The 19,696-nt window shown below is 39.7% G+C and overlaps 1 protein-coding gene across 1 annotated transcript in view; it reads right to left on the bottom strand.

Annotated features, from left to right (window-relative positions):
• Positions 1-19,696, bottom strand: part of spon1a (spondin 1a) — a 55,240-nt gene that overhangs the window by 26,508 nt on the left and 9,036 nt on the right. Inside the window, exons 4-6 of the mRNA XM_026170007.1 lie at positions 13,682-13,755; positions 13,174-13,296; positions 9,507-9,655 (exon numbers count right to left, since the gene is read on the bottom strand). Of these exons, the coding sequence (XP_026025792.1) occupies positions 9,507-9,655; positions 13,174-13,296; positions 13,682-13,755 (346 nt within the window). The remainder of the gene's footprint in view (positions 1-9,506; positions 9,656-13,173; positions 13,297-13,681; positions 13,756-19,696) is intronic.

A 19,696-nucleotide genomic window follows, 5' to 3' on the forward strand; every position in this document is an offset into this window, starting at 1 on the left:
AGCAACCTGAGCCATCATACAGGCTACTCCAGCAAACCTGGGCCCAGGGCTAGGGTATATTATTAGAGATGAATTGAGGTAACTGCCTTTGATGACCCAGTTTAGGGTGTCTCTGCTCTCTATGCTTTTTCTTCCATTTTACTAACTTTCATTCTTACTTTCAGAATTCGTGCTCTCTAAGGAGGTCAGTGGCCACTGTGGTTAGATGTACTGCACTGCAGAGTATGTGATAATCATAAAACTACCAAATGTTAGTAATATTAAAACCAGATATAATCCAGCCATGCATCGCCATCCATACAAAATTAGATACCTTTAAATCATTACTGACTCTACAAACAGCTATGAATCAGAATGCATAATTCAGTCTGGAACTCACAAGAGACATTAACTAAGCAAGGGGGACACACATGCTAAAGGCAAAACATAACTTAGCATAAATACACAGTATGCAAAACAACAAAAACTGTCAGAGCTATATCTCTGTGCTGCATATATTGTATAACAGTGCATAGCTATTTTACAACATGTGCGGCAACTGAGCTCAGCTGCAGTGCACAAACAAAGAACACAACTATCTATGCGGACACCACTGTCCCCGTTAATCTTTACATGCAAGAAAGTTATTATAAGGCAGCTTTAACACACATACATGAAATTAAACATTTACCAGTTCTGATACAATGACCAGACAGTTTTACTGCCTCTAAAATCTTCAATGCAAGAAGAAGCTGACCCAAGCAGATAAAATTAATATCATGTGTTTGTTAGTTCTCTCTAAAGGCAGTGAAGAATCATAAGAGTGTTTTGTTCGTGTGAAACACACACACAGACACACACACACACACACCCACGCATACACACAGAGAGTAATGAGCTTTTTAATGCATTTGAGGAAATAATACATTATAAATGAAAGACACTGCATTAAAAGTAAATGAATAAACAATAAACCCAGGATTTTTTTAAAAAAAAGCTCTAGTGGTACAAAAACAGTGTTTCTAGACAATAAATCATGGCTGTCTCCCTGACTTTCATACGAAGCAACTGTAGACTAATGATAGTGATGATGAAAGATAAAGCTATCTATTCCTCTTTTCCCTCTCACACGGTTCGATTTTTATCTCGAAACCTGGTACTAAACCATTATAAATATACGCACACAGTGTGCTCTATTATTACCGAACGCAGCTTCTATCACTGAATGTTGCAGGACAGAAGCATCCGTTGGAGGTGTAATTTGTAAACGTCCCACATTTTTAGTGGGTTTTTTTTTAAGATTTGAAAACAAATAATGCAGCTTACAGGTTCATTTGTTGCCTAAAAATGCGTGGATTTATCTCATGTGTTCTGAAAGTAGATGATAGCAGCTGAATGGCTGCTGCCACACATCAGCTAGAATGTAACTGTGACTCTCTGTGCCTCTTCATGTTTAGACACAGTTTTTCCTTTCACTATATTTCACCAATGCCCACAGCAGCTGTTTGTTTTACCAGCAATGTAATAATGCAATAACCTCGCCAGCTAAATCTTTCTATGGATGAATTTAGTGGCGTACAATCACAACGTACTCTGCAACAGAGGCTTCATGGTAGTGTCTTAATGGTTTGCTAGGTCCTTAGCTGTCAGTCAGTATTTCTCTGTTTGATCTGTTTAACCCATGCCTGTGAAGACATACCCGTAGTCCCCAATCTGCCAAATGATATGGAGATTGAGGTGAATAGTGGGCCTCAGACCCATGGTCTCATTTTCACGGGGACAACATAACAGGTAAGAGCTATTACTGAAAACAGATTTATCGCGGCACCTCATGAATAAACGATTACACAAATTTCTAAAGATGATTTATTTATTTAGTTGGCCTTCATCTCATGACCATCTTTAAAAAAATTAGAGACGCTTCCATTCTATAATTCAAAGGTAAGTTCAGACTTTGTAATGGAAAATACTGCATGCAGGTTGTACTGTAACTTCACAATATGTTACCATGATTAACCAGCAAAAAAAACTATTTTTACCAGTATTTTTTGTTTAATTTGTTACATCAAATGTTACCATGTACAGTAAATTAGAATAGCTTCAGTTCCCAACAGATGGGAAGGAAAACTACACTGAGTAATACAGCCTTTTGCAGTTGAGTAAGCATGTGTGTGAGCATGTGAAAGGCATATAGTCCCATGCATATGTCTCATTAACCATGTACACTATTCTGTTACTGAGTGCATGCTTAATTTAAACATACTTTCTCAAACCATTTCCCAATCCCTCTATGCCGCTTTGCCAATTCCTTATACTTTGTTCTAGATCTGCAAGATGTAGCAGTCTGGACACTTAACAGCAGACTACTCACACACAGGCAGTGCCACGTCAACTAGGAAATCTGAAGTTGACTTCACAAACAAACAAGCTCAAAAGCACACATGCATATAAACAGATAAACACATGAAACACAAGGGAGGTATTAATAGCTTTGATTATGTTTCTCCCTGATAAAAGGGAGAAAGCTAACCCTTAGAGACAACAAACTGAGCACTAAGTCAAAGCATCTCAATGTTTAGCATAAATTTTAATTTTAACTTCCCTAAACTGTGTCATCTCGCACTCCGAGGAACTGACAAACATTCACAGGAAAGTTCTGGCACATCCAAACAAGACACACAGGGAAAATAAGCAGTCTTTGAATGCCTTGAAACATTCACATGAGGGACTACAGCTCTGCCTAGTCCTCTCTATGGGACTTGGTATTGGGATGGCTTTATCAAAGCTGCCTCTGGCCAAGATGTGTGAGATTCCAGAATAATCCACCTCTTATCCTTGTGTAGGCAGCCCTGAAATGTGAGTCAGCCAGTTACACCCAATGCCAGTTAACTCAACATTAGGGCCACACACACACACACACACACACACACACACACACACACACACACACACACACACACACACACACATACACAAATGGAGGACACATAAAAACATATCTGTATGAATACGTCTCGCTGTTATAACCTGTTAATATAAAAATGCATTTCTGTGTGCAGTCAAATGCACACAGAGAGACACATACACAAAGCACACACTGGCTTACTTTTACCCCACCAAATTTTAAAATGTGCCTGCCTCTGGCTGTACTGTTTGATTGTGGGAATCATAATAACAGTTCTGGGAGCCAAAGCCCGCATTAAGATTTTTGAGAGCTTTGTTTTCTCAAACAGGAATATCTCTGCTGGGCTTGACAGGCCAAGAAAAAAATGCCAGCTGAAATTAAAGAATAATTCATTCCTAAAGTCGAGGGTTTTTTTATTCGTTTGTTTGTTTTTGTTCATACATATATATATATATATATATATATACCCAGAAGACAAAATGTGAAGAAAAAGCCAAGGGGGTTGGTACTGTGGTAGTGGGTAGTGAAGTGTTAGGAATTTCTGCATGCTCTTTCACCCACTGAGGTTTGGCACCGTCCAACATGGCTTGGCAAGGCTGGATACAGAGTTAGGGTCAAGACTTCACTCTGTTGGAGGCCCCTTTAGAACTAATTGCTATCCCGTTGTGGCAAACCTGAACTCGTGCACCAGCATGCAAGCACAGACACACAAGAAGTACAAAAACGGTATACTGGAGTTTAGTACAATCATTAAAGCCACAAAACGGGAGGGGGAAAAACAAGCATGCAACTTGTGGCAATTGTAGTGTACTAATATATTAATACAACAGTACTTAAGATAATACATAGCTATTTAGACATGTATGAAATTGTTTATCCAACCAAAAAATTGGAAGATCCTCATCTGGCAACAGTCTAGGACATGGCCTCCTTTAAGACAGTGAGTTTCCCCTTTCAGTGCTTCATTATATTATAACATGGTTGAGAAAGATTTAGCTCAGAAGCACTCGAGTGTAAAAATCTGAACCACCGTGAATTCAAACAGAATTTAAAACCCCCAGCACCTGCACAACTTGACCCCTTTTAGTAAGCCACTTGTCTTTCTGTGTCATTGACTTCATAAAATATACAAGGAGAGTGCCTACTGTATGAATCTCATAAACACATTTCCACACATGCAATCATGTCAACAGTCATTAAAACAAAGAGTGTGTGTTTTCAGCAATTGTGAAGTACACGATGTCATGGAACACACAATAAAAATAAATAAAATTTCATTGATGCATCTATACAGGTGGTCAAATATTTTTTAAGTAATGTAAGTGTTTGCAGGTTTTCCTTTTACACCCAGTAAAACACTAATACTCAATTACATGACTCTTTAATTACATCAGAAAACCTTCAGTATAAGAAAATAAGTAAAAAAAATAAATGCATCCACTCATGATGAAAATGTGAATACAAATTTGAACCCACTTTGAAATTTGTATGCTTTTGTAATTCTGGTTTCATGATGTGCTCCTGATGTGTATTTCACGCTCAGCCGTGCACACATTTGTCCAGATACTTTTCAGGTTTCTGTAGCTGTTCCTGTGCAAATTATTGCATTAGTGGAGTTGTTGGTTAAAGAAAACAAAATCCAGCTATATAAAACGAAAAATGAAAACAACAAAACAGCATCGATTCCTCATAAAGAAAAAACACTAATAGAAATCGAAGATAACAGAACATTACTTTATTCTTCTCATCAAAGACTAGATGAAAAGTAGGAATGTCACCAGAACCAATTCTTATGATACCTTTCATTAATAAATTCTAAAAATGGTACTTCAAATCAGTGCTTGATTTTGTTTTTGTTTTTTGTTTTTTCTTTTCGGTCGTTCTTCTTTTTTTTTTTTTTTTTTCTTTGTTTTTTTTTTTTTTTTTTAACCAGTGGGGTTTGTGTTTGGTCAATACTACCAAGACAGGTAATTAAAGTATAGCAAAAACCACAGGGAATAAAGATTTCAATGCACTGAAGAGTGGTTTTGAGGTAATTCTCTGTATACAAGCAGAAACACACATACACACCTGCTCATTCAGACTGAGTCAAGGACCCAAAGGAACCTGCATATCTATTATTCTCTTCCCACGCTCCTAACTACAGGCCTCCCACTTACAGATGGCAGACCTTACTGTTCTGACAACAACTTAACTGAAGAATTATCATTTGAATTCTTGTTAGGAGCACACAAAGGGGGATCAGAAGGAGGAAAACATTAAAAACAAGCTAACATTTTTTTTCCCATAATACCTGTTGTTCTCCTAGTCAGCTCTAATCCTACCTTTAGCTTCCATCAGCAAGACAATTTGACAGTAATAAAATGCAAGCAGCAATCAGGGTAACAGCTTTACCAACTGAATGAATCCAGCTGAGAAATTTCATACATTAAGCTCTGACATTCAAAATGGAATTTAGAGGGGATCTCAGTCACTTTTACAAACAAAATTAAAAAAAATAAAAGTGCAAAAAAAAAAAAAAGGCAATATTTTAAGGGCAACAGGTGCATCTGTTTATACAGATCTGCATTTCCTGTCATTAATCTGTAATGTCTCTTTCTGGCTCTAGCCCGAGTGGTGTTATCGCCACTCTATGACACAGCTGCAGAGCTCACGATAATAGAGAATTCCGTAAGCGTCTGTACTGTGCAATAATGAAAAACACCCCATGCTGTGAAAGGAAATAGAAGATTTCATAATCCGTCTAAGGCCTTGGCCCTGGCCGCTTGTCCTGGAGAGAGTCTCATTAAACTTCTCATTAGTGACACACTGCGCGTCTATAATGATTGAATGCATATACAAATCACCTCAAACATGAAAGGAGGGACAACAACAATGAACTCTGGCTGCATCCCGGTGCTGCCAAGTCCTCTGATAATCGCATTTGTATATGACATATGGAACAGTATGCACATCTGTTTACTGTCCGAAAGCCTTTTTTTATAAAAGAAAAAAAGTGTTCGGTCCTGCTTTACAATCTGCATCTCACCTACTAAAGCTACTTTACATATGTCTTAAGACATGTGTCCTTTTATTTGACATTGGACCAAAAGACCTTTTAAACCACTGAAAAATGTAAGTTTATGGCAATTATTTCAATATATAAATCCTTAAATGAGTAATTACAGTAACCTTTGTCATTTTAGTTTAATTCGTTTAGTTGTATGGCACAAGCTACATAGATGATATGAGGCTGAAGGGTTCATTTAAAAAGTCTCTGGCAGACTTTTTAAAGACAGTTTTATATGGAACTGCTTGTTAATTATGCAAGACAAGCAGAAAGCTAGTGGAGATGGATAAGGTAAATATAGCCACCTGTGCATGTCACATCAATATATTTTATCATTCTTCTTCTAAAAAGAAAATCCAATACTAAACATTGGTGCCGTTATCGGTAGAGGTGTACTATACGGAAATTCCAATTTTAAAGATGTAGCTAATCCCAGAGGATATGAGATGTCAAATATTTTTCGCCACCTATCTGAGGAGCAGGAGCAGCAAGACACATTGTAGAGCCAACCCTTGTTGTAGGTCTGAAAGGGTGGCAAAGTTGAATATAAAATAAAGTCATCATAGTCTGAACTGACAGAGGCAAGATAAAAAAAGACTGTCTGTAGAAATGTTTTTTGGGGGGTTTTCTGTGTGTGTGTGTGTGTGTGTGTGTGTGTGTGTGTGTGTGTGTGTGTGTGTGTGTGTGTGTGTGTGTGTGTGTGTGTGTGTGTGTGTGTGTGTGTGTGTGTGTTCGCGTGGTCTGCATAACTGCTTGGCTCTGCAAATGAAACTTTCTATGAACACTCAGATCAGTGCATCCCTTGGCTGGAGTGAAGCCTGACTATGAATATCAATTTTGCATTCATCGCTAGCTGCTGCCCCTTGACGCCTCACCTGACACAAAAGCGAATCAGCTTTCTGTTTGCGTCAGCGTTTACCAAGCCGCGTTACACTGCTCAAAAGAGGGAGTCTCCTTCACCGAGCCTCCGTACTTAAAAGGCATCGACTGACTTTCTGTGTTTTATTATTTGTAGAAAACTGGATACGGTGGGCATGTGAGGTGATTGCACAAAACATGTTTTTTAGTTTCTGTTCATCAGACTAAACCCGTTTTCAACAAACGGGGATAACGCATGAGCCTCGTGAGGGAAAATTACCTATTTACAGAACCATCATGTCTACCTACACAATTCTGTAAATGATGCTAATTAAGCCATGTAAAGATGACTGAAAAAGGTTGATTATTCACTACTTTTCCATCATGTCGGGCAATGAATAACAGCATGCATCTCACTAGTATGAGACCAATCAGGTTTATACTGATTGCCAGTGTAACCATCATCCTGCAATCATGTGCCAATTCCACTTTACTACTGAGTCATTATGCAGCTGTTAGGCAACATAATTGTAAACAAGGGGTAGCTCTCAATACCTTCTTGAGATAAAATAAACTGCACAAGCCAAGCCACACTCGGTGATGATATGATTGTTATTGGTGAGAAAAAGTACCTCATTTACTACAGTACAATCATTCGCTGCAGTCCTGGGTGCTCACAAAAACAACCAAGCAAGACACCATCAAGAACAACTAGACTTTGCAATATTCCCAGTGTTTGTTATCTTAACTTCACTGTCTGCAAAATCTCTCAAAACCGTGTCCCAAAAATGTAGCTTGCTGAATAAAATGCAAAAAAACTTCTCGGCTGCGAGTGGGAAACCCAGGGTCAGACAGCCAAACTGCTAAGGGAGGGTTGACCAGGCAAGGCACGAGAGAAAGTCTCCCCCTTTAGTGATGTTGGCAACTGTTCCATGTATAGCCATTGGCAATAATGCGTGGATTGTGATTTATCACTGGATTCTTCTAAGTCTGTTGGAGGGGGGATTTTTTGCTTTGTTTTGTTTTTTTTAAATCAGAAGTTTAATCATTTACATTTGCAAATGTTAATCTTTAAGTTTCAAAACCTAAAGAAACATTACAAAGCAAAAAAAAAAAATTAAAATGTTGTTCGCCAGGTTTTTGCGTGCTCTGCCACATATTATTGTTTGCTGAAAAAAATATAGCGTCCAGTCCAGCAATGTAAATCATCTAAAGAAAAGGGGGTTCTCTTTCACAGTTTGATTACATTTGTGAAGAATTTCTGTTTCATGTTCTCCAGACATAATACGAGGAAAGCCAGTTTAAATTAAATCAAATTTGTGTTTTCTAGAAAACATTTTCTATTTGTCAGTCAAATCCAAACCCAATTTCACTTTCACCTCTAACCATGGAAGAAACTTGTCTAATGATCCAGGCAGAGAGAAAAGAATAATAGAGTGTGTTGCAATAGCTGTGGGAAGGTAGAAATGACATGGAGACCCCCTTACTCAAACTATGCCCTCATTATCTGCTGCAACACCAGGTCTTCAAAATTAGCTAGCAGGAAGTGCTCAACGGGACCATATGCCTGGTGAGACGCCTGCATGGGTAATTTTGAGACAGAGAGACAGCAACGCGGAGGTAGAAAAAAAAAGTTATAACATGCTATTTGTGGAAGTACCAGAGATTATAGTCCAAGGAAGCAGGAAGAACATGACAAGTACAAAGACTGTATAAAAAGTTCAGACTTCATTGGAAAGAAAATCAGATGCTGTAAAAGACAGTTATAAAGTTAAAATAAAAGAAACATCCTTCGGATACACATAGAGAGACATAGTCCAACCTAACTGAAATCAGCTACTAATTAACTGTCTTGATGAAAAACAACAGGTTCCTCCTTTTGCCTTCAAAGCACTTCCTGAGTTGTCTCAAACCCCATGTTGTGATCAAAGATTAACTGATGCGGCTGCACTTTTTAGAGGTATAATTGATCCAAATTTCATGAAACACCTGGGAAAATATCTTCTAAGCTTCTAACGTCTAAACCGGTTCCCAGCAGCGGTACTGCTCCTGATGCTGTGTACTGGTTAAATGTGGTAGTAGAGGCAGGCTAAGAATAGCAAAGATGCCTGAAAGCACTAAATGATCTGGACAACAATGTCAAAGCAATTCATCGTATACCGCACTCAGGTGTGCCTTCCCTGGAACATCCACTAAGGTTCCTGTGGTGTTGCACAATTCATTTTTCCTCCCCCCCCTTTTTTTTTTTTTACCAGTTTTCGTCAAGGAAAAACATTCTTAGAAATAAGTTCATTTACTTATAATAATAATAATGGATTGCATTTATATAGCGTTTTTCGGGACCCATCAAAGCACTTTACAATAACACTATTCATTCACTCTCACATTCACACACTGGTGAAGGCAAGCTACAGTTGTAGCCACAGCTGCCCTGGGGCAGACTGACAGAAGCGAGGCTGCCATATTGCGCCATCGGCCCCTCTGGCCAACACCAGTAGGCGGTAGGTGAAGTGTCTTGCCCAAGGACACAACGACCGAGACTGTCTGAGCCGGGGCTCGAACCGGCAACCTTCCGATTACAAGACGAACTCCCAACTCTTGAGCCACAATCGACCCATTTACTTGGTAAATATCCCGACTGCATATCTTATTAATACAAATTTAAATGCTTTTTACCACATGTATAATACAGTCATCTCAACTGGAGTATCTTACCTTCTGCCTGATCTCCTCCTCCATTTTAACTGGTGAACCCAGCTCAGCCACTTGTTTGACACCTTCACTGGCAAAGCCCCCATATTCCCACAGGACATAGTTCTTAGAGTGGGAGGCACCAATTATTGCTGACCAATGATTGGCACGACCTGTAAAGCCAAACAATAAAACTTATTTTAATTGGCCATCTCACCCTTTTTCCTAAAATGCCCTCTGCATCATTCCATTACTGATCCCACACCGGCAATCAAACCAAGAATGCAGCAGTAGACATCACACCTCAACCTCCACTATTATGTAAAGCATAACAATATATAGAATACTGTAGTTTATCTAGGATCGATAGGCTCCTCGTGACTACAGGTCATTTTTTGTCCTTACTATCTTACTGTGGGATCACAATAATCTAACTCAAGCTCTTGGTGTTTCATGTTTTCACATTCTTATATTATCCCCCATCCTATCTTATTATCACCTTGCCTACTAGGATCTTATTATGAACCAGTATTGAAAGGACACTCTGCTCTACCAATCAGAAAGTATAATAATGTTTGTATACCCCTGGTTAAACCTATAAAGCACCATGAGCTTGTGACTAAAAGCCTTATTATACCCTTATTATACATACAATATATATATATATATATAATTATTATTTTTTTCAAAGTTAAATTGCAAATGAAAATACAATGCTGCAAAAAAAATGAGTTAATGCCAGAGGTTTTTGTAAAGTTTTTGTTCATTTTAAACATGATATTCTCACCCACATATGATGGAAAATAGTTCAATAGCAGTCAAGTGGCAAGTCGTATATTTATCTGGGACATACTATAAGGCAGTTAAATTAGTCTGGATGTTTGGATTCATAGAAGATGAATTTAGGACAGTGTAGTTGTGGTGTTGAAAAACTTTACTTTATCTAATGTAAAAAGAAACAATTTTTGTCGCTGTGAATGCACAGGCTTGTGAAATCTTACAAAGAAAATTAATATTTAGTCCAAGGGAAAAGAAGACAAACAAGATAAAAAATGAAAGACATAATTGTTTAATATATTTTGTTTAAGTTTGATGGAGGAATGCTGTTCTTTTTTATTCTTTTATCTTAATATCTTATATATTAATTCTATCAATCTTTCTAGGGCAGGTGTCTACGCTCTGTGTCCAAGGGAACTGCCATCACTTGAACTAAATAGCTGCACTTGTCTGTATGACATATAATGGGGACAAAGGGGGAAAAAGAAAATAGAACTGTCAAGGTTATCATGTCACGTAGTTAAAAAAAATCTCCTGTTGGCCTGTTTTACACTAAAATTCAGTCAGAACAGCAGTGTATGGCTTCTCCAGTTAAAGGAAACATAGTTAAGAATAGGAGAGTGAAATGTGGCTCAAAAGCAGATCTCGAGTAGCAAAAAATGTATTTCTACTACAGATTTGATTTGATTTGATTTGAAGAGCAAAATCATACTATATCCTTTCTGTGGTGTAGTCAGTGAATAATATTGTGTAGTACAATATGTGCAGAGATATTTCAACTACTTACCAAGGAAATAACTTTGTGCAAGGACGAATCAATCTGTAGCAAGGGAAAGAAATAGAAGCCACACAGCTTGCCCTATCCTTTTAACAATTGATCTATCTGTGAGGTGTGTGCGTGTATGTGTATGTGTTTGTGTGTGTCTTCATAAATTTGTGTGACAGTGACTCTCATATAGCTACTCCTTCTATAAAACAGTGAATTAGCTCGCTTTTCGATCTCAGGGTTTATCTTATTCCACTCTAATCGGCATATTGATCTGAATGGCAAGAGCCTGATTTAAACAAGAGAGCCAGTGTAATCTTAAAGTCCATTCACATCCTGATTGTGAGTCTCAAGGTTATATGCAGTGCACCCAACCACAGTAAAATAGCTCAATACTCACATCATTACTCAGGCCTATAACCAGCGCCTAAACCACAGAGCTAAATCATCCACACTGTAGAGTTGCTGTTTTGGTCAAATGTGAGAGTGAGTTAGCTATTCTTTATAAGTTTAGGGTGTTTATTTGGGCTAGTTATTTAAGTTTTATCTTAAATGCTTCATTATCTTACACAAACCATTCCTGAACATTTTTTTAGTGTGTTTGTTATACAGCCAAATGACCAGGAAATGGTGTTGCCATTAAGGGGTATGCAGTGGTTTTCACATTGTTTTTGGCATGTCCTACATTAAAAGCTAGAAAGCATTTAAATGAAGTTGGCAACTGTTTACAGGCAATGTGCATCTTCTATGCAAACTTTGGAAGCAACCACTTGCAACCACTCACTAACTGGTCAGGGAAACACATTTTTTCCCAATAAGAGTATCAACAAATTCTTGTTTATCCTTTTCCCATACACAACTCCTATTCAACTGAGGCTACGTCCACACGTACACGGGTATTTTTGAAAACAAAGATTTTCCGTTTTCGTTTTAAAAAATAATCCCGTCCACACGTAAAGGCAGAAATGAAGGAAAACTCTGCTAGGAACATGCCAAAGCAACAGGTGGCGATATATTCCTAACTGTGCAGAAATGTTGGCCAATCAGAAGTCTAGAAGCCTCGGTGGGAAAAAGTAAACAAAGCTGGGGCATAGAAGCAGAACCGAGTCGTACGTGTGGAGGGACAGTAACTGTGTGTATATGTAAGCATTTAAACACTGCAGAGAGTACAATTAACAGTAACAGTATTGTAGAAATTCATTGCACCGAAACAATAACGTGGCACACAGTGTGAGTCAAAAAATGCGCACACCTCTGACGCTGCGTTTTGTCTGTTTTTCTCGTCCACACGTAAATGCAAAAACAGAGTTTTCAAAAATATCCACCCTGGCTGGAGTTTTTAAAAATCTTTTCAGTGACCAAAAACGGCGTTTACGTGTGGTCGAAAGGTGCAAACGCATAGAAAAATTTGCGTTTTCAAAAACACCCGGGTACGTGTGGACGTAGCCTTAGATTCATTCCATATTTTTTTACCCTGGTCATCTGGTTGCTCCACAGTTAAACAACCACTGTCACAGTGAATCATGCAGCCATCCTTTCCCTGGGTAAACCACAACAAGCACTAAATTGTGTATATTTTGGTGGTTTGCAGAAGTACCAAAAACTGCCTACTGAGGCAGGCACCAAAAAGAAGTCAATCCCTACTCCAGTGTTACAATTCTCAAACTTCCAGAATGCTTTCTGCATGTTGTTCAATCCTCCATAACAATTTCTTTCTTACTTCACTTTTGTTTAATTAAATCCTAGTAGTTTATTAGCAATTCGGATAAATTCTGTTTAATTTATTTGGCATCAAATCACAACGACAGTTGCCTTCATTGTGCTCAAGGTAGTAGGTAGCCAGAACTGGCTATGTCCTACGTCCCTACATAATTTTTTCATACAGTCTATTTTCCCACTGATATCCAACCTTTTATGTGACTCTTAGTTTTACGTTTGATGTTATCAAAGCAGAATTAAATGTTCATAGTAAGAATTTATAACCACAGAAGAATCAATGCTAATTTAAATTAAAATTATGGCTATGCCCACAATGCGTGTTAGCAAAATCACATTACTACAGGTTTAGTTTCTTTAGTGACAATTCCTTAATTCATGCAGTATGTATAAGACATGAGATGACATGAAGAACTGAAAAATTGTGCTTACGGGGATAGTCTTTGGGGTGAATCTTCTCTGACCAGTTCCCATAGAAGGTGACTCTGTACTTTGCCGTTCCACAGGCACAACAGTCAAGCAATGGTTTATCAGTAGTATCTCCATACAGGGATTCTGTACAGAAGTGATGGGAGAAAAAAAAAAAAGATCACACAGAGTAAGATTACTGATTAGAATAAGGAGCAGAAGAGATGGGTGCCTGTCATATAAGAGAGTGATGGTTAAGAAAGCGGTGAGCCAAAAGGAAGAACAGGGAGAAAAGGTGTACAGCACTGTTCTTTTGATTCGCCACTCAGTGTGGCATCCATTGCCATGCAACCCCCGGGGCGTCGTACTCACAATCATTCGCATCAGTGCATGACAAAGTGAAATGTAAAAATTGCGAACGAAAAAATTGAGTAAAAGGATAGAAAAAAATAAAAGGTTGTCAATGGGGAGCAAAAATAAAGCATCATTTTGATAGTAATACTTTTTATCCAAAGCGTTATAAGGAACCTACCTTTCTCACACAGTTTCTTGGTGAGTAAGCCTTCATCCTGGAAATAGATTATCCTTTTCTGCACAATGCTAGCCCTAAATAGATTAACAAGAAAAGAGGGGAACTGTGAGAAGCAAAGTTTGTTGAGGGGAACACAACGTGCAAGTGTAAAGTGAGGAAAAAGTAAGAGTGCAAATTACAAAAAGAAAATACCAAGACAGGACAAAATGAGGAAATGTTATTTATTTATGTATTTTTTAATAACAATACTAGTCTGAGCTGTTTGTCATGGCAGAGCAAATAGTTGTAGAGTTATTCATAGACCTATTTCTCTGTTTTTCAGTATCTTCCTGAAAGCAGATATTAGAACTCAGGAAATTAAAAGAATGTTTTCAAGTTATTTAATGCATTAAACTGCAATAAACCAAAAAGTGTGCCTCAGTAATAAAGGTTAAAGTTCGACAAAAGTTCCTAAGGTAGTTCACCAAAATGCCTGGTACAGTACAGCTGGCTATGCACTATGTCAATAAAGAATGAATGACAGGCCAAAAGTAATACCCACCAAATGTGAGGTCTGCAATGGGGAGGTTTTTCTAGATTGAGCTGTTTCAGAGGCTTATTTCATTCAGTAGTGAAGAAGCATATGTCTATGTGGGGCCTTGACATGTAAATTAGCCACAAAGAGACCTTTTCAGATGCCAACAGACTTGAGAAGCAACAACAGAAAACAAGCCAACGTGGACCTAACTTCCTCACAAACACCAGCCATTTACACCAGCCATGGTTGCAGGAAGGTTTCCACGGGGATAAACCCCAACAATGAGATACTGGATGCAAGTCCAGGGGTAACATCTGATCCAGGTGGGCCCCTTCCAGCTGGACAGTTTGGATGCTATGCTACGCTGAGCAGCAGCATCCTCTATTGAGCTGAGCTAATCCCAAAAACAACAGGAAATGTGCATTAGCCTACAGGGTGTGAAATCTTATATATTTATTGTGTTTTTACACAGAGCTGCACATCTCACTGCTGATATGTCCACATGCACCTCTCACATAAATTTAAAAAAAGCATGAATGACCACTTCAATGGCAAATGCAAAGTCTATATCAGTGGATAACAGCAATATACAATAAATTCCAAAGTCTATATTTATATTGTTAAATAGCCAAATATTAGTTTTCTACAAAACTGGAGAAACAAAGAGATGATCACTGTGAATATCCATTTAAAACCAAGATGTTCAATGCAGGTAATCCTGCAGATTAGGTGGAAGATCAAGAATTTGATAAATGCTGGGACTTTAACACATCCAGTTATCTCTGTGTGTACAATAATGACATTCTGTAAGTGACTGAGAATACTGTATAGTTTGAAGGATAAGACCGTTTGCAAGTAACAAAAAATACCTTTCCACCAATTCCACCCATTTTAACTACCTGCCAAAAAAAAACCAAACAAACAAAAAATCCACTTCAGTGTCTGGAAGGCTTACAGCTGTTATTGATTAAAAAAAGTGTATCTGCTCCTTAATGTTAACAAAACATGGTGAATTTTGGGATTCCCCCCCATTTAGCTTTTCAACATATTATGAACAGTGCCACTGAGTAGATCCAGTCTTTTATTTCAAGAGTTGGTGAGCCATAGAAGCCTGACTGTAGTTGAAATACTTTTGAATTAAGGCTTCCAACAGGCTACCATTCTCCACCACGTGAAATGTCAATTAGGCAGAAAATTCTCATTTTTGACATCACGCAATTAGATGATTCCACATGCTGTATGCCATCTAATCTCGCTGACATAAAGCCTATTGTGGCAGGGTGTGGTTTGTGGCTCAGCTGCACAGGAGGGGTGAAGCAGTGGGTTCAGGGTGTGGTGTGAGGGTAGGCTGACCCCCACAGCTGTTCTTCATTACCTGGTTATGCCTTTCCTAAGTAGATTGCCAGGACCTGAATGGAGCTGTGTGGTGTGTGAAGCCGGAGAAGGCAGCTGAAAAGCTGCAGCAAAGTGTGTCAGGATCAGTTAGACATAAAACACCTGACAACGTGTAAGGCTGTGTGTGTGGGTCCTTTATTTCTGTCACAGTGGTGCTGAAACCTGAGCCGTGGCACGGCAGAACCACGACCAGCCCTGCCAGTTGAGTCGCTAGCCTGGATAGTGGCCCAGCGGAAGCCACAGCTGCAGGAACAGTCTGAGCGCCGGACAAGGTGTTCGACAGTGAAGTCAAGTAACTCTGGTCCTTGTGGACACTGCCGCTGCTCGCAACGGTGCCCCTCTACAGAATGGGGGGGAGACGTTATATGGGATATAATAAACCTCTGGAGTGTAAATGGGTAGATTTAGTCGCCTGTTCGTCCTGGTGGACATCCTGCCCGGAGTGTCAGCTGGTTAACCAGCCGGGCATTCTGCCTCGGCACCTGTAACCTTTAATTGAGGCCCCAATTATAGCACATTGGCATGGACCTCATTGGCACATTTCTCCCGAGTGCACGTGGATATCGCTTTGCATTAGTCCTGTTGGACTTTGCAATGCAGTATCCCAAAGCAGTGCCTCTGTGCACCATTTCTGCAAAGACTGTGGTGCAGGCTCTGTTTCAGGTCATCTCTCAAGTCTGCATCCCAAAAGAGATACTGACTGACGAGGGCACATCGTTTATGCATGCTGAAATAACTGTATGAATTACTGGGTATTAAATCTGTTCTGACCCACATCTACCACCTTCAGACTGACAATTTGGTGGAGTGGCTGAATAAGACTTATCCATGATTCATAAGTTCATTCACAAGGATGAACGCAATTGGGATCGCTGGTTAGACACTCTGTTGTTTGCAGTGTGTGAGGTGCCTCAGACCTTCTCTCCCTTTGAGATACTGTTCAGCAGGAAGCCACGGGTGGTGTTGGACCTAAAGAAAGAAAACTGGGAGGAAGGTCCCAGTGTGGAAGGCCCGACCGTACTTGACTCATAGAGCACCATTTTGAAATGTGGGGGTGAAGCGCCCCGGAGCCTCCTCCTTGGAGTCGGTGTTTGTGGCTGCCCAGCTGCCTCCCTCGGCCACGCAGAGAGGAACTCCTCGGCCAGGGCTAGGCTAGGCCGGATGGGTCCCAAGCCTAAGTTGGGCAGTGGGGTGTGGTTTGTGGCTCAGCTGCAGGGGAGGGGTGGAGCAGTTGGTTCAAGGTGTGGTGTCAGGAGAGGATGACCCATACAGCTGTTCTTCATCACCTGGTCATGCCTTCCCTATTTCAGTAGGTTACAGGGACCTGACTGGAGTTGTGCGATGTGAGAAGCCGGAGAAGGCAGCTGGAAAGCTGCGCAAGCAAAGCATGTCAGGAACAGTTGGAACTAAAACACCTGTCAATGTGTAAGGCTGTGTGCGTGGGTCCTTTATTCCTGTCACACCCACACTTCTGCCTGCCACTGTGTACAATATGCAACTGACATTACTGTATGCTTCTATCATCTAAATGCCAAATGTTTCGATATTATACAGTAATTACATTATTGCAAGTTTTACAGTAAGCTACTTACACTTGTATAAATGAAAACAGTTTAGATCCACTATATCAAAATCACAGCCGCCATTGTTTTCTTTGATGGAGCAAAATTCATTCCTCTGCAGTTTGGGGAAATTGGTGTCTTGGAGAGTGAGAGGATGCCTGAAAAACTGAAAGGACTTTGCTCGTTTTCAAGAACAAGGGTGATGTGTGGAGCTATTTTAACTACAGAGGAATAAAGCTGATGAGCCATACCATGAAGATACGGGAAAGAGTTATTGAAGCATGATTAAAAAGAGAGGTGATGATCAGTGAGCAGAAGTATGGGTTTATGTCAAAAAAGAGCAGAGTGTTGATGGAGAAGAACAGAGAAAGTAAGAAAGACCTACATGGTGCTTTTGTGGATCTAGAGAAAGCATATAATAGGGTGTCAAGAGAGGAACTCTATATAGTATTGAATGAGGAAGTCAGGATCAGCAAGCAAGTATACAAGGGTGGTGCCAGACATATATGAAAACAGCAAGGTAGGAGTGGTTGGCGCGTCAGATAAATTAAAGATGGGGATAGATTACATCAGGGATCTGCTCTAGGCCCCTTCTTGTTTGCAGTGGTAATGGACAAGCTGACAGGTGAGGTCAAGCAGCAATGAACTATGGTATTCTCAGATGACACTGTGATCTATAGTTAGAGTAAAGAGCAGGAGGCATCTAGAGCGCCTGGAGTTGGGTACATGTTCTGGAAAGAAGTGGGATGAAAGTCAGTAGATGCAAGACAGAATTTGTGTGAAAGAGAGCGAGAAAGGTATAACCATGAAGCTGCAAGGAGTAGAGGTACTGAAGGTAGATAGGATCAAACCATCCTAAGCAACAGACAGTGGCTAAGAGATGTGAACTAAAGCATTGCAGGCAGGGTGGAGTAGGTGGGAATGAGTATCAGGGGTAATCTGTGACCAAAGGATAGCAGCAAGAGTGAAAGTGAAGATTTACGTGATTATACTGACACCTGCGATGATGTGATGATGTTTGGAGATGATGGTAGTAACAGAAAGCCATGAAGCAGAACTGGAGGTGGCAGGGAAATAAGAAATCGAAATCAGAGGAACAGCTAAGGTTGAAATGTTTGGAGAAAAGGTTAGAGGCAAGGCTGAGATGGTTTGGTAGAGATATGTGTAAGGATAGTGAATATACTGGCAAAGGTTGTTGAAGATGAAGCTTCTAGGCAGAAGAAAAAAAAGAAGACCAAAGAAAATATCCATGGATGTAGTGAAAGAGGACATGAAGTGTGTTTGTGTGACAGAAGGGATAGGGGGAGATGGAGGCAGGCAACCAGCTGTGGCAACCCCTAAAGGAAGCAGCCAAAAGAATAAGAAGAAGCTTCATATTGTTATCATGCTGGGATATTCCTCTTTTGCCAGGCTTCTAGGGGCTGGGAGGCATCTTGTCAGCCAGTGTTTTGTTATTTCCACAGACATGCATTGTGCTCTCTATAAATGTTGTGTCCTCAACACTCTTGCATCCACAAACCCACACTGGCTTAGCGCTTTCATCCAGCCATCAGGGCTATGCATTCACAGTAGTAATCCTGACCAAATTCCACCAATCTTTCAGTGCTGTGCTGAAGAGAACAAGAGAAGAGAAAAAGGATTTTTTTTCTTGGACATAATCCACAGGGGCTGACTGGATGCAGTCTCCTTCACATTGTCCAGGTTGTCACAGAAACCTAAATTTCCGCTGATTACCTTTTTACTAACTCTGAAGCACGTCTTTGAGGACATCCTGCAACTTCAAATAATGTTACAGTGGTTCAATCTATATCTCCAGATTATTGCTGGAAATGTTTTCCAAAACCTTTATTTAGTTAGCCATCGATCTTTCCCCCTGTCCTTTCTCGTTTCCAGTAGTTAGGTTCATTAGAAATCATGTCTGTGATTCTGTTCCGATGATCAAAGGTCTTCTAGCTTGCGTCAGCGATCACAGGTCCCTTAACTCTTGTTGCACTGAGTTTGTACTTTCTTTTTTTATTTCTAATCAAAATATTCTGTTTGCTAACTTAAAAATTTGGCAAATACTGAGAAGTTAGACAATTTGGGAACCTCTGACAATAAGATCATATTACACATGAGAGTACTCACTTCCCTCACATCCCTGCTTGATGTAAGTTTAAAATGGTATTTGAAAGAAGGTATGATTTTACTGCCAAAATAGCCTCTCATATAACACAGATGAACTGATTCAAGGTAAGTGACACCACCAGCACTTCTCTAATTGTTCACACTTTAATTCAATCTCACCCCAATTCCACATATCTCCAAGAGACAGACGAGCAAACTCTGCCTCACTGCTCACCCACTTTCCTGGACTGGCTAGACAATCAGGCCGAGTAATGCTTATTTAACATCCAATTTAAATTCTATCTTACTTTGCTGGATCCACACCACCGCCGATCCCAATCACCACAAAAGTGCACTGATTTGAATGTGTGTGTGTGTACGAGTGTCCGTCTCCGGGTAGTGTAAGTCTGAGAGATTAACAAAAAGAAAAAGGAA

Source organism: Astatotilapia calliptera, chromosome 1, assembly GCF_900246225.1.
Source record: "Astatotilapia calliptera chromosome 1, fAstCal1.2, whole genome shotgun sequence".
Lineage (NCBI taxonomy): Eukaryota > Metazoa > Chordata > Actinopteri > Cichliformes > Cichlidae > Astatotilapia > Astatotilapia calliptera.